Source organism: Mirounga angustirostris, unplaced genomic scaffold (assembly GCF_029215605.1).
Source record: "Mirounga angustirostris isolate CCGP_5_RB_7025 unplaced genomic scaffold, mMirAng1.0.hap1 SCAF_1, whole genome shotgun sequence".
Classification (NCBI taxonomy): domain Eukaryota; kingdom Metazoa; phylum Chordata; class Mammalia; order Carnivora; family Phocidae; genus Mirounga; species Mirounga angustirostris.
The window spans coordinates 148,782,459-148,796,593 of record NW_026991709.1 but is presented as its reverse complement, the minus strand read 5'-3'; the positions used below and the strand labels follow the sequence as shown (position 1 = coordinate 148,796,593).

Genomic DNA, 14,135 nt, shown 5'->3' with positions numbered 1-14,135 from the left:
AGATCTTCGTTGGGTTCTTTTTAAAGAAAACCTGACCTAAGATGGTCTTTAAGGTACAATGAATCTTCTTACAGTTCCCTAGAATGACAATCTTAATCTAAGTGGTTCATCCAGATCTCTGCCCAATAATGTGCAGCCTGCAACAGACTTCACAAAGCATCCACCCCTCACAGACCTCTTGCTCCTTCCGGAGCATCTCAAGGGCCTCTTGGAACTTCTTCTCCTTGGCTTCAATTTCATCAATTGTTGCCTGGTTCTGCTCCTCATATGCCATGGTGACCACAGCCAAGATCAAGTTGACCAGGTAGAAAGACCCCAAGAAGATGACAAGCACGAAAAAGACCATATACATTTTCCCAGAAGCCCTCAGGGTCTGCAGATTCAAGAGAAAGGAGATCTGTATCGAAAGTTTATGGGCCTCTGATGTTGCCAGGCTCCTCCAGGAAAAACGTAGGCATGCATCTGACTCCCCAGCTTCCAAACAAGTCTGTAGGGGGACATGCAGATCAATACCTGCTGGTAGAGGCGTTCCCAGGAATCCTGTGTCATGAGGCGGAACAGTGACAGGAAAGCCCAAGCAAAGGAATCAAAGCTGGTGTAGTTAAAATCTGGGTTGTCAGATGTTTTAAGACAGATATAACCTTGAGGGCAGTGGCTGCAGCAAGAATAGAGAAGGTCATCAATTGCATAGCCCCCCTGCTTCTTGGGGGCAATGCAGCCCAGGGCTATAGGAAGACCATAGGGTTTGAAGTCAAAGATTGGAGCTCAAGGCCTGGCCTCCCTCTTGTTAGCTGGATGACCTTGATCTCTCTAAGGCTCAGTTCCTTTTGCCCATTTATTTTTTATTTTATTTTTCTAAAGATTTTATTTATTTATTTGAGAGAAAGAGTGAGAGAGAGAGCATGAGAGGGGGGAGGGTCAGAGGGAAAAGCAGGCTCCCCACTGAGCAGGGAGCCCTACAAGGGGCTCAATCCTGGGACTCTGAGATCATGAACTGAGCAGAAGGCAGATGCTTAACTGACTGAGCCACCCAGGTGTCCCCCTCTTGCCCATTTAAATGGGGATGATAATACTTTCACTTCAGAGTTTCATGCAGAGGGGAGTGGCCTGGGAAGGCCAGCTGACTGCCCAGACATGATCCCATAAGGTGGCAAACTCTCTGCAGGTTCACACCAGGGGAGGGAGAATCAGTATCAATAATTCAGACTTAAAACCTGAGCCATTTGGCATCATCTGCCAACCTGTCCATCAAAGGAGGACTCACATTAGTCAAGTTCACTCACCAATTATATATAACAATGAAAACAACACTTTCCACTTACTGGGCACTTACTGTGTGCCTCTTTCTCTCTCCTAAGTGCTTTACAAATGCTATAAATTAATCATCTGAACCATCCTTTCTTACAGATGTGGAAGCTGAGGTTCAGAGAAAAGAAGACAGTTGCTAAAGCCACACAGATGCCAATGTATTCATTCAAAAGGAGAAATATAACTGTCAAGTAGCCTATGAAGACTGACTTATGAAGGAAAGCCAAATTGAAGACGACCACATGGTGAGTATTGGGGTGGGCAGTGCTGGACTGACTCTTCACTCTCTCATGATAAGGGAGTAAGTTGATGTCAAGAAGTATCTCTAACCTAAAGGCATGTGAGGTGTTTGCACGTACCTCAAGGGCATGGCTTTGCTGAGAAAACAGTAATACCTGGTCTGTAGTTTGGGATGCTACCACTCCAGCATGCCTCCACTAACACCAATCTCTGGGGCTGTCCTTATTCTAGACATCCATGTAAACACACAATCCTGGGACCCATACAATTGATTAGGGTCCCAGCAACTTGACTATAATTAATACCAATTCTATCTTCAATCTTGATTGGAGATTTGTGAGTTCCTAGACTCTCTAGACCCACATTTAAAGACAGACAGTTTTTTGATTTGCTCTCCAAAGGAGCTAGTCAACCCATTACCTGTAGGTTTGCTAGTTAACTCCAAGGGTAACCTTATTTCCATGTCTTCCATTAAACTCCACTACAGGTGCTACACATCAATAATGAACTGCTCTGAGAATTAAATGAGACCATACTAGAAAGCTTTTCGCATGGTGCCTTCAGCATAATAAATATTATATGTAAATTGTAAATTAAAATTCCTGCTATTTTTAACCTGGAGAGACCAAAAGAATGGACTAGAAGAATACATTTGAAAGAATGCTGGAAATCATTAAGTGTTTCCTAGTGCTTGTGAGACCCCGGACTTTCCTCCCACAGTGCCACTGGTCAGTGAGGGCCTTAGCTCAGGGCTCTGGCTTCTCTGTGGCCCAGTACAGGACCCAGTTTCCATCTTCATGGTATGTCCTTCAGGGCTCACTCTGCCCTTCACCCTGAGCTGGCCTCCCTTGCCAACCCAGCCTTATACACTTATTTCCTGGCCAGGACCTGCACAGCAGGATGTCTGGCCTATTTTGGAGCTGGGTTGTGGGGCCATGAGTGGACCCCATAACTTTACCACAGATAGCGCTTAGGCTACCCTGGAGCTATTGCCATGAGAAATGCCATTATCCAGATAGGAAAAAAGACACTGAGGAGGCCTTTGGCTTAGATTTAAGTCAAAGGCAAACTGACATCAGAACAGCCCTATCTCTGAACCAAAGAACTAAATGCCAAGTGCATTTGTGAAGAAAGAGGCCAAGGACCCTATGTTGATCAAATTCTCAGCTCTATCTGAGATTGTTTGTCTAGTGAGCTGATTAAGGCAAAGCTCCATTTAGGTCCCACCCAGCTCCACTTGGGCAATCTGGGGATGTTAGCCATTCAGGGAGTGGGGTCCTATGGGCTTCGGGCTCCAGACCCCCAACATGGAGATGGGAAAGATAAGCCTTGCTGATATGTTGCCTGAACTTTCTGCTCATGCTTGCTCCAGTGGTCAAAGCAGCAGGCAAGCTTGAGGGGAAATCTACCCCTTTGCTTTGTTTCACATTTTGTTCTGCCACCTGGAATGGCCTCCATCCAAACGATCTCTTGTTTAACCAAACTGGAGACATCCTGCCTGTCCTTCAGTGCTCACCGCAACCACCACCTCCAGGAAACCTTCCCTGACCTCCTGCACTGCCTCCCACCATCACCTCACTGTGTCCCTTCAGCCCATGGAACCTCTAGCACAGCACTGCTTCTTCACAGGGTAGCATCTTTATGTATATGCATCAGAGCTCACAAATTGGCAGCTTGCAGGCTGAATTTGGCTTGCAGAAATATTTTGTTTGGCCCACAATATGTAGACATTTTTTGGAATTGGTAGCCAATGTTTGTAGTTGGGAGATTTCACATAAAAATATGAATTCTTGTCTTTCTTTTTTTAAAAGTTAGACGAGCTGGAAGCAGTGGACCCACATTTCCATGTGGCAACCAAAAGCTGGGCTGAGCAGTGGCTGGCCCTTTTAAATGGGGCACAAACTGTCACCACCTAGTTCCCACCCAGCCTAATCCTCTCATTTGTTATGTATCTAGCCTCTGTAAGAATTTGAAATGGAAAAGGCTGATGCACCTGTTTCTTCCTCTGTCATGTGTGGATAACAAAACCCATGTGATGGAGTTGTGATGATTAAATGTAGAACATTTGACACAAAACATATTTATATTAGTTCCTTCCTGGGGTAGATTGTTTGCCAAAATGGCCACAACTATTCTCCTACCTGTATCCATACCCCTTTGCCATAAAATTGCCATAGCTCCTCCAGTCAAGAGGTAAAGGTTATCTCTCCATCCCTTGGATTTGCACTGGCCTGTGACTTGCTTTGTTCAATAGAATGCAGAAGTGACATTGTGCCAGTTCTGAACCTAGGTCTCAAGAGACCTTGTACACTTCCACTCTTTCTCTTGGAACCTTCTCTCTGCCCTTGAGAACAAGACCAGGCTAGCCTGCTGGGAGATGAGACCACATGGAACAGAAAAACTGCCCCAGCTGAGACTGTCCTAGATCAGCTGGCCCCTGCTAATCTGTCCATTGTTTGCAGATGTATGAATAAGCTCAGGCAATGCCAGAACACCAGGCTGATCTCAGTTCAACATGCTAATGTGCAGAATCTTGAGCTAAATAAATGGCTAGTGTTGTAAGTCACAAAATCTTGGGGCTGTTTGTTACATAGCAAAAGCTAACTCCTACACTCCCTCCCTATGAGCCTGGGATGGCAAAAGACATGACTTATTAATTTCTACATCACCTTGGGGTCTGCAAACCAGTCTCTATCCAGAAAATGATAATGACAAAGAGAAAGGACTGCTGGGCATCGGTGCTTTGTCATGGGTTGAGCACTCACCCTGCATCAGATCCATTGCCACACAGTAAGGGATCTGAAGTGCCTGGCTTATTATAGTAGAAATCTGCAGGAGAAAGGAAGAAATGAAAGCCATGAATATAGTTCTGAACCCTCTAGCTCAAGTCTTATGTGGTGGAGGCAACACCTCCTAAGTCTTCTGCCTGAGCAAGATGTGTTCCCTTGGCTATGTGCTCTCAGTAGGCATGCTGAGACATTTGGAAGGGGGAATGTCCCATCTGGGAAGAGAAAAGTTGATCAGTGACTTTAGCTCTGAGCCTCCCCCAGCAGAATGATTTGCTCCTAGATTTATAGCTTATTTTCTTGTAAAAGGGACATTGGACAACAGAAAATGGGGACCCAAAAGTAAAACATAGCTCAGGAGAAGCATTTCAGTAGGAAAGAGGAATCAAAATATATTTCTATATAGGTATGCAGGGGCTTCACACCCTTGCCAACCAGACCTTTGTCCCTATGGCAGAAGTTCCACTCTTGTTTTCCATAAGAGGAGTAATTGCCCGTTTCGTTGAGAGTTGCACAATTCTTGACACATTTGTTCTTGAGATTGCCCTTGAAGAGCTGTAGACCCACCAGGGCAAAGACACTCAAGCAGAAGACAGTGAGGATGGTCACATCTGCCAGTTTCCTCACCGAGTGGATCAGAGCTCCCACAATGACCTTCAGTCCTGTGGGAAGATGACAACAACACTCCCACATGGATGAGATACCACACAGAGCACACTTGCATGCCTGGCATGCCTGCATCTTAACCATCCTATCCTTTCATTACATATAGGTGTGAGGTACTTTACAAACTTTAGGCAGTTCCAAGCATAGTTCCCCATTTAAACCTTGCAATAACCCTGAGATGGAGACAGAGATTATTGTTCCTTGCAAGAATGTGACAACATACCCAGATGATGTATTTCTTATCATTGTAAGGCTAATAATGATTCAGTCCCGGGAGGCAGCTTGAGGATGGAAACACATGGAACCTCAGTGTGTGTGTTGAGAGAGAAAGAGAGAGAGATGCAAGGGAGATAGAATGAGACAGAGAAAGAGAGACAGAAACACAAAGACACAGAGAGACAAACACAATAATAGAATGAGACCATGAGAGCATTAGGACAAGCACAGCTGGCAGTAAAGTTGGGGTCTCTGCTTGTTTAAGGAGGGAGGATTTATAACTGTGGAGAATAATATCAGCTTCTTTCAGAGAGCAGATTCACAGTAGCAGAAAGAGCTCTGAACAGGGAAGCAGTCTGAGACTGATCCTTTTCTTGTCATTTTGGTCTACAAATAACCTATTGTGCACTAGCTCTGTTGGTTCTTGGGCTGGGAGCTGAGCAGGGAGCTAAGGCAAGGGCATGTGGTGGGGTTGTTTAACAACTGAGGGGGAATGCCATTGCATTATTGAGCAGGTAGGCACACATAGGAGCAACTCCTAATTGAAGCCTAGGGTGGGGATAGGATGGGGTGGAATGTGAGGAAGTTCGGAGAGACCAGGGAGTCTCCTTGAGAAGGACAAACCTTTGCAGAGTCCTGAGGAATGAGTATGAGTTGAATGAAGAGAGAAAGGACTCTCTTAGTAGAGAAGCAGCATGGCCAAAGCCTGGGAGATGAGCAAAGGCAAGGACTATTTGTAGAACCTCAGGTAGATTCTAGAACATGATACAAGGCAGGTAGAGGAGAGAGATGAGATCAGAGAGGGAGTCTGGACTGGGCAGGTCTTATAAACAAGACTCAGAGTCTTCCTGGCTAAGACTAGGTGAGAGAGATACCAGGTGGCAGCACTGACTACTTCTCGCTATGGCTCTCTTCATGAGGAAGCTTGCCCAGTGGAAGTTGGCAAAGACTTTCTAATCCTTCACTGCAGAGCCAGACATGGAATGGTAGAAAGGACTTCCCCCATGGCTTGAGTGTTTCTGTTTTCCAGATGAAAGCATGGATTCTCAGGGGTAAGGGAAAGGAGATAATCCATCAGGTCACAAGGTGGAAGTTGTCTCAATGGTTTGCCTGGTATCTGGCCTCACCATCTTTTCCATCAACCCAGTGAGGGGTAAGGTGTATCCCTGAGATACTGGTGACAACAGAAGTCTTGAAGGCTCGATAAGATAAGCTGTGGTGGAACACTTTTGTTTCTGAATTCTCTGTAATCAAGAATTGCCCAATTCTTTTCTCCTCTGTGGGTCCAAAGACAAGAGTGAGGCTCAAGCTTTCAGGTATATGGAAATGGCAAAGACACTCACAAGGGCCTAGGACTGCCTACACTCTTCCTCCTTATATTCAAGTTTATACCTTTAGTTTAGGGTATAAATGAGAACCTCCAACTGGAGGTTTGCCTGAACCCCACAACAAGAACATAAAATGAGGACATGACCTTCTTGTCATTTATTGATGATGATGTCATGAGGTATTATGCACAGAGCATTGGCCTAGGAATTGGGACACTAGATCTCCAGGTGACACTTTGCCTCATTAGTGGTGAGGACTTGGGATTGTGTTTTCTACTGTCTGGGCCTGAGTTTCTTTGTCTTTTAAATGGGGACAACAGTTTATGCCCTGGAGCTTTATAGGACTCTTACAAAAATCAAAGTAGGACATTAGGCTGTGTAAACCAGCATATGCTCTATGAAAACATGTAATGGTTAAAGCAGCTCACCTGGGATCACAGAAACTGTCTTTAAAGCTCTAAGAACTCTGAATGTCCGCAGGCCTGAGATTCCTCGGAGATCTGTCGTTTCACCAATGTATCTGTAGGACCAGAAGTTGGTCAGTATCTCTGCAAGGAAATGGTTCTGGGAATGTATGCAGCATAAACGAGGACAATTTTGGGTAACAAGAGCCTAAGAAGGGCCCAGAATAGACACAAAATCTAGTGGCACTTCCACCTATAGACTGACACTCTGATTTAATTATTGCAATAGCTTTTAAAATGGCCCCTTTGAGAAGATGCATTATGATCCTGAGGGCTCTGTGCACTACATGTATATGGGTATTCAAGCATGTGGGCTTGGCCAACAAGTCTCCTCAAACACTGGTTCCTCAGGCAAAGACCTTCAGGTCAAGTAGGTGCAAGACTAAGCCTTGTCTGCTCACTTTGACAGGCCATTTATTAGCTCAGAGTTGAGGTCTCTGACTTCTACCTGAAGGTATGAGACTAATCCTAAAGTGACCATCAACGTAACACTTAGAAGCAAGGAAACCCCAGGCCATGCACTTTCATATAAGGAAGCTGGATAGAGATGAGGAAACATCCCCAGAGCGTGAGCCACCCAGGAGCCCCATGCAGACATATACATCAGCATGGAGAAATACTCACGCCAGGGTAATGACACTAAAATCCAGCCAGTTCCAAGGATCTCGCAGGTAAGCAAACTCATTTAGACAAAATCCTCTTGCCAGTATCTTTATCAAGGCTTCAAAGGTGTAAATGACAGTGAAGACATACCTGAGAAGGAAGGGGGAAAAGAGTATTAACTGTGCCATAGAGAGAGTTCAGAGGGGAGCTACTAGGATGGCTCCATAGGGAAATGTGTAAAGATCATCAGCAAGGTGGGGAAAAGGAAGAAGTTAAGGTAAGGAGGCAAGACCGGGGAACTCAGAGAAGTCACACAGATGGAGATGGATGTGTGCAGCTGAGAAAGTTGGCAGCATCTTTGGCTTGAAAACGTGGGCAGAGGGCAATGGTAGGTATAGAACCACCAGAAGGTTCAGAACAAGGATGCTCCTGTTTGCTGAGGTGCCCAGGGGGAAGCTGAAAGCTCCTCTCCCAACCTGCTGTTGGCTGACATGTGGAAGAGGTGGAGGCCCTGCTTTGTCCCTCCTCTCCAAACTTCTCTACTTCCAACTGTCTTTTCTTCGCCCACCATCCTTGGTCTGCAAGTGTTTTTGGACTCAGGAATCCCAGTCTAAGAGCCATATAAGGCAGGAAACAACTAGGTGTCATTTAAGAAAAAAAATCTAAACATTTTCTCTGGAGGATGGGTCTTGCCAGAGGAAGTCATCTCAAATAGTCCTTTGAGTCTGCTGGGCACTTTGTGGCTTTGGAGGTGAAGAGATGGATCTAGAGCTGAGGTTGAGAGTAAGGTAGTGTTTCTCAAGTGTTCACAATCCCTCAGTCACCTATGGCAGGAGTTTTCAAACTCTAGCAAGCATCTGAACCACCTGGAGGGCTTGTTCAAACATAGATTTCTGGGTTCTACCCCCAGGGTTTCTTATTTAGTAAATCAAGCATAGGGCCTAAGAGTGTGCATTTCTAACACATTCCCCAGCTGATGTTAATGCTGCTAGCCAGAGGGAACTACCCTTCCAGAACCAAAGGGATTCAGATGCACACATAATTTTGGGTACAGTCAATTTTTTAAATTATAAAATCATAAACATAAACACTGGTATTAAAAATGGAAAGAGTTGATTACATATGGCAGATTGAACATATGTATTTACCTCTATCCTTTCTGAAATCCTTCTTAAATGTTAGTAGAAGGATTTTTCCTTTTATTTTTTTAAAGCAAAAACCCAGTAAGAGGGAGATAATGGAGAACACAACAACAGCATTTTGGAAACTAGGAAGCAGATGGATGGGTAGTAACTGACAGAGCAGACCCAAGAAAGCTAAAACCTGAGCTGGGAAATGGGGAGTGCCCAGAAGCAAGCCAACCCACATTGCAGGACTGCTTAGGACGTAGAGACACTAAATACTTCTGAAAGTGGGGTTTTGGGAGAGGTTGTCAGGTGGAGCTGGATACTGCTTGAAAGTCTTTACAAGAAACAGCTATTCACTGAGGAACCCATTCAGTGAAGAACTGCCTCCTCTGCTCTGGAAATAGATTGGATGTTCATTCTTTCAAGAGTTGAACAAGAGGGAGAGAGAGTTACATGCTGAAACAAGAGTATAAAGGACACTTTATACACTGAAAGGCAGGCAACTCTCCCACCACCTACTCCCTTCTGCCTTTCAGTTAGTTTCTAGAAGCCTGACAGTCAGGTTAATAGCCCAAGAAGATGCTGTATTTTTAATGTGAACCACTAGGCAATGAGCATCAGGAATTGGAAGGATGCTTCTAACACCAAAGACTAAAGCAACCAAACAGGAAAGAAAGAAAAGCAAGAGACAATGCAGGGAGCAGAAGAAAAGTTAGGAAAAAATTATCATGAATATTTTTAGAGAATTAAGAGATGAGAAGATATGGGATACATAGAACAAGAACAGAAGGCTGTAAAGACTATTCAAGGAACAAAACAGAACTTTTGAAAAGAAAAATGTGATAGCAAAAGTAAAACATTAATAGAAGAGCTGAAAAAAAAAAAGATGAAGAAATCTTACAGGAAGTGGGACCAAAAAAATGATGAGAGGTAGTTTATAAGCATGAACATTAGAGAGTCAGACCAGCAGGTACAGTGTCTGACCAATAGGAGATCTAGAAATAGACAGAGAGACTAGAGAAAATTATCAAAGAAATAATTCAAGAAAATTTCTGCAAACCGAAGGATCTAAGAATTCAGTTAGAAATACCCAGAAGTGTTCAGGAAAATGAATGAATGTCAAGGCATAACATCACCAAATTTCATAACATTGTACACAGACAGAAGACCCTAACTATTTTTGAGGGAGTGAAAATCACAGGTTACAACCAGAGGATTAAGAATCAAAATATCATCAGGTTTCTCAATGGCAACCTTGGACAGTATCAGACAATGGAACAAATACCTTCAAAATTTTGAGGAAAATAATTTATAATATAGAATTTCTTCCCCAGATAAACTGTTATATTGAGGGCAAAATAAAGACAATTACAGATATACCAAGTTTCAGAAAATGTACTTTCCATCTAACCTTCTGAGAAAGTTACCATAGGATGCTCCACCCAATTAAGAATGTAACCAACAAAGAGGAAGATCTGGGGATGCAGGGGAGAGACAAATGGAATCCAAAAGAAAACGGAGAAGGGAAAATCTCCAGAAAAGAGCCGTACATCATGCTTTAAGAACACCTAAGCCATATTGAGTCAGGAGATGGAGGACTCCAGGAGTGATTTCGCCAAGAAAAATGGAACCTGATGGATAGCCTGATATGTTTGACTAAATTGAAGCAATGAATAAACTCTGGAGAAGAGTTGGGAACACATTAGGGTAAAGACATAGAAAACAGAGCAAATGAAGCAATGAAATCTTTATTAACTCCAGAGAAAGCAAAAAGGAGCATGTACTCAAAGGACATTGCATGGCACAGCTCTGATGCCATTTGCTTGGCAATACTATTACATAATCATGTCTGTAGTCAGATGACATACATATCATCTGATTACCTAACCCAAAATGATAGTATAACTACAACATGAAGATAAGTGTGAGTGGAATTGTGTGTGGGTATGTGCACCTAATTCTTTTTTTTCCATAACAGAAAGCCAATAGATAATATCTAAAGTGGAAGAATAAAATATATAGTAGAAGTATCTTATCAGAGAGAAGGGAGTATCAGAATAAAGAGGTAAAAAAGCTGAGAGCACTTGCCTCTGGAATTACAGGATTAAAGGTGAGGAGATGAGCAGCATGAAATTGTTGTTTTTGTTAGGATTTTTGTAGAACTCTGCGACCTTTTAAATCATAAACCTGTATATCTTATATAAAAGTAAAAATCACATTAAAAAGAGAATAGCAGTAATGTCTTTTCATATCTGCGAGAGGGAAATAGTGTTTGAAATTATTCACGAAGAAATCTATATCTGGCTGGATGGCTGCTTGAGCTGTCAGCTTTCATATCTTGTTGGTTCCCCCCCCCCCAACTCTTTATGTTTTCTAAATTAGAAAATCTTAACTCAGAATTATAGGTTGTTGGGAAGCTTTGACGGATATTTCTGGCTTTTCAGATCAAGTGCAGATCCAGAAATTATGGAGAGAATTCTAAAGACTATTTTCAGTGTTTTACCAGAGGACGTGAGCAGAGGCGTTAGCACCACCCGAAGCTGGAGGGTTGAAGGTCTCAACTCAGGGGACAGTAGCTGACAGTCACATCCTCTTTCTGGTGGCATTTGGCTCACAAAGTATTTTTTCATGTTCTGTTGCAATGTTTGGATGCGATTTTTAATATGCAAAGGACACTCCTGACGGAGGAAGAAAATCACTGGGTATTGAGAAAAAGTCAAACTCTCAGCCATCGAGCCATTTGCCCCACTGTTTAGTTTTAAGAAATCCTGGTGTCTAATCATGAAAAAATTCTGATGTTTAGGCCCCGAAGTCAAAGATCCATACTCTTCAAAATCCTGAATGTATCACTGAGACCCACCATGTGTATTAGCAGAGATGGTAATTTTAGAGTATTTTATTACTTATTTTAAAACACTATAAGCCTTTTCTGTTTGCCAGTCACAGCAATTCAGTGTGGGAAAGCAGCATCTTATACTCACTTTCATCTCAGCCCTGTAGGCTGAGGAGACTCATACTAAGTGGCCACAGTCAGTTTGTATTCACAATTTCCACTGTGTCCCTCAAAGGCAATTCAGGGTCTGAAGGCATGCTATGGACCCCCATTGTTTTCCACGAATGAGGAATGTAGTACATTTGGAAGGAGCATCTTTCATTTGTATTGTGATGCCTTTCCTTGCTGACCACATGGCCAGAGCTTCTTCAATACCAATTCAACATATCTTTTCTTTTTTTCCCAAAAGTGGTGAAATATACATAATATAAAATTTACTGCTGTCACCATTTTTTAAAAAAGATTCTATTTATTTATTTGACACAGAGAGAGATTGCGAGAGCAGGAACACAAGCAGGGGGAGCAGGAGAGGGAGAAGCATGCTCCCTGCTGAGCAAGGAGCCCGATGTGGGGCTCGATCCCAGGACCCTGGGACCATGACCTGAGCCGAACGCAGACGCTTAGTGACGGAGCCACCCAGGCACCCCTGCTGTCACTATTTTAGGTATGCAATTCGGTGGCATTAAGTGTATTCAGTGTTGTGCAACCACGACCACTATCCATCTCCAGAACTTCTTTATTATCCCAAACAGAAACTCTGTACTAATCAAACAACCCCCCAGTCCTCCCCTACTCCCTGGCAACCTCAATTCTACTTTCTGTCTCCATATAGTCCTATTCTAGGTACCTCATATAAGTGGAATCAGACAAGTCATACAATTTGTCCTTTTGTATCCAGCTAATTTTACTCAGCATAATGTTTTAAGGTCCATCCATGTTGTAGTGTGTGTCAGAATCTCATTCATTTTTAATGCTGAAAAATATTCTATCGTCCATACAATAGATCTATCACATTTTGTTATCCTTTCAGCTGTTGACGGACATTTGGATTGTTTCCACCTTTTGGCTCTTGTGAATAATGCTGCTATGAACCTTGGTGCACAAGCTAACATGCATTTTTAAGTTTACAAGTTAATCTTTAATTAATTAAACCAGAAATCTCTTCTTTTAAAATTAGCTTCATGATAAATAAGACAAAAAGTCATTGAGCACTTCTCTCTCACATATATGGTGAATGTATACTGAAAACTGATACATCATAGTTTTATTAAACTGTAAAGTAAAATGTCTGCTTGTTTACATACATAACAGTCATTGATTTTAAAAGCCAGTCACATTATAAGAAATCTAGTAGTTCCGATAAAGCAATTCCATCAATTGTTTCCTGCTTTCTTTCCACCTACAATATTTGTCATTGATTTGGAAGCTGGTTTCATGTCTTACCAGCAAGGGTATAGCTGTAGTTGTTTTTGCTGCAAGGAGGAATGAGGACACTATAGTTTTCATGTCTTTTCAACCTTTAAGATCAAGTTTTGATAATTTGTACTAGAAAGCCTAATTTTGTTTTGTACTAGAAATAATCAACTGGTTTAAAAGTGAGGCTGATAAGCTTTATTGGAAAATAATATGGAAGTTTTAGTAGGTGTATATTATTATTTGATGAAAATGTTATTAGCAGATAATAAACTGGGTGCTAGGACAAAAGGCTCATTAATCCAATAACATTCAATGATCCATTTTCATTGTCATGCTGCCTGTTTTCTTGTTTATTTTTTATCTGTCTTTGTGAGATTATCCACATCCATTGTCCACTTGTCTCATGACTTGTCTCAGATTCAAGCTTTGTATTTATGACAGAGTCGATTTATTATTTTTATTTGTGACCTTATTTCATACTGTGAGGTTTACTTTTCTATTTTCATCACCATTGTTGTATTTCTGCAAACCACTTTTGAAATGATTCATTTTTTTGAACTGTGATATTATGCAATTCAACAGTAACAGTGATAAATCCAAGTTTAACAAATGTAAACAGGAACTGTCGGGTGACAATAAAGCACATTAGTTAGGATAAACTATGTAAGATTAACTTCATGTTAACCAGTATGAACTGTCAGTCCATGAAACACATACATTGCTTTTAAGAACACAATAGCCAAACTGTGGAAAGAGCCAAGATGTCCATCGACAGATGAATGGATAAAGAAGATGTGGTATATATACACAATGGAATATTATGCAGCCATCAAAAGGAATGAGATCTTGCCATTTGCAACGACGTGGATGGAACTGGAGGGTATTATGTTGAACGAAATAAGTCAAAAAGAGAAAGACATGTATCATATGACCTCACTGATATGAGGAATTCTTAATCACAGGAAACAAACTGAGGGTTGCTGGAGTGGGGGGTAGGGTGGGAGGGATGGGGTGACTGGGTGATAGACACTGGGGAGGGTATGTGCTCTGGTAAGCACTGTGAATTGTGCAAGACTGTTGAATCTCAGATCTCTACCTCTGAAACAAATAATGCAATATATGTTAAGAGAAAAAAAAAGAAGAAGAAG

General features: G+C 42.2%; 1 protein-coding gene across 3 annotated transcripts in view; it reads right to left on the bottom strand.

The window, feature by feature from the left end:
• Positions 1-14,135, bottom strand: part of SCN10A (sodium voltage-gated channel alpha subunit 10) — a 91,620-nt gene that overhangs the window by 59,621 nt on the left and 17,864 nt on the right. For all 3 annotated transcript variants that reach the window (XM_045863746.3, XM_045863747.3, XM_045863748.3), the window contains exons 4-9: positions 7,633-7,761; positions 6,973-7,064; positions 4,805-4,996; positions 4,314-4,380; positions 514-655; positions 176-373 (exon numbers count right to left, since the gene is read on the bottom strand). In XM_045863746.3, the coding sequence (XP_045719702.1) occupies positions 176-373; positions 514-655; positions 4,314-4,380; positions 4,805-4,996; positions 6,973-7,064; positions 7,633-7,761 (820 nt within the window). The remainder of the gene's footprint in view (positions 1-175; positions 374-513; positions 656-4,313; positions 4,381-4,804; positions 4,997-6,972; positions 7,065-7,632; positions 7,762-14,135) is intronic.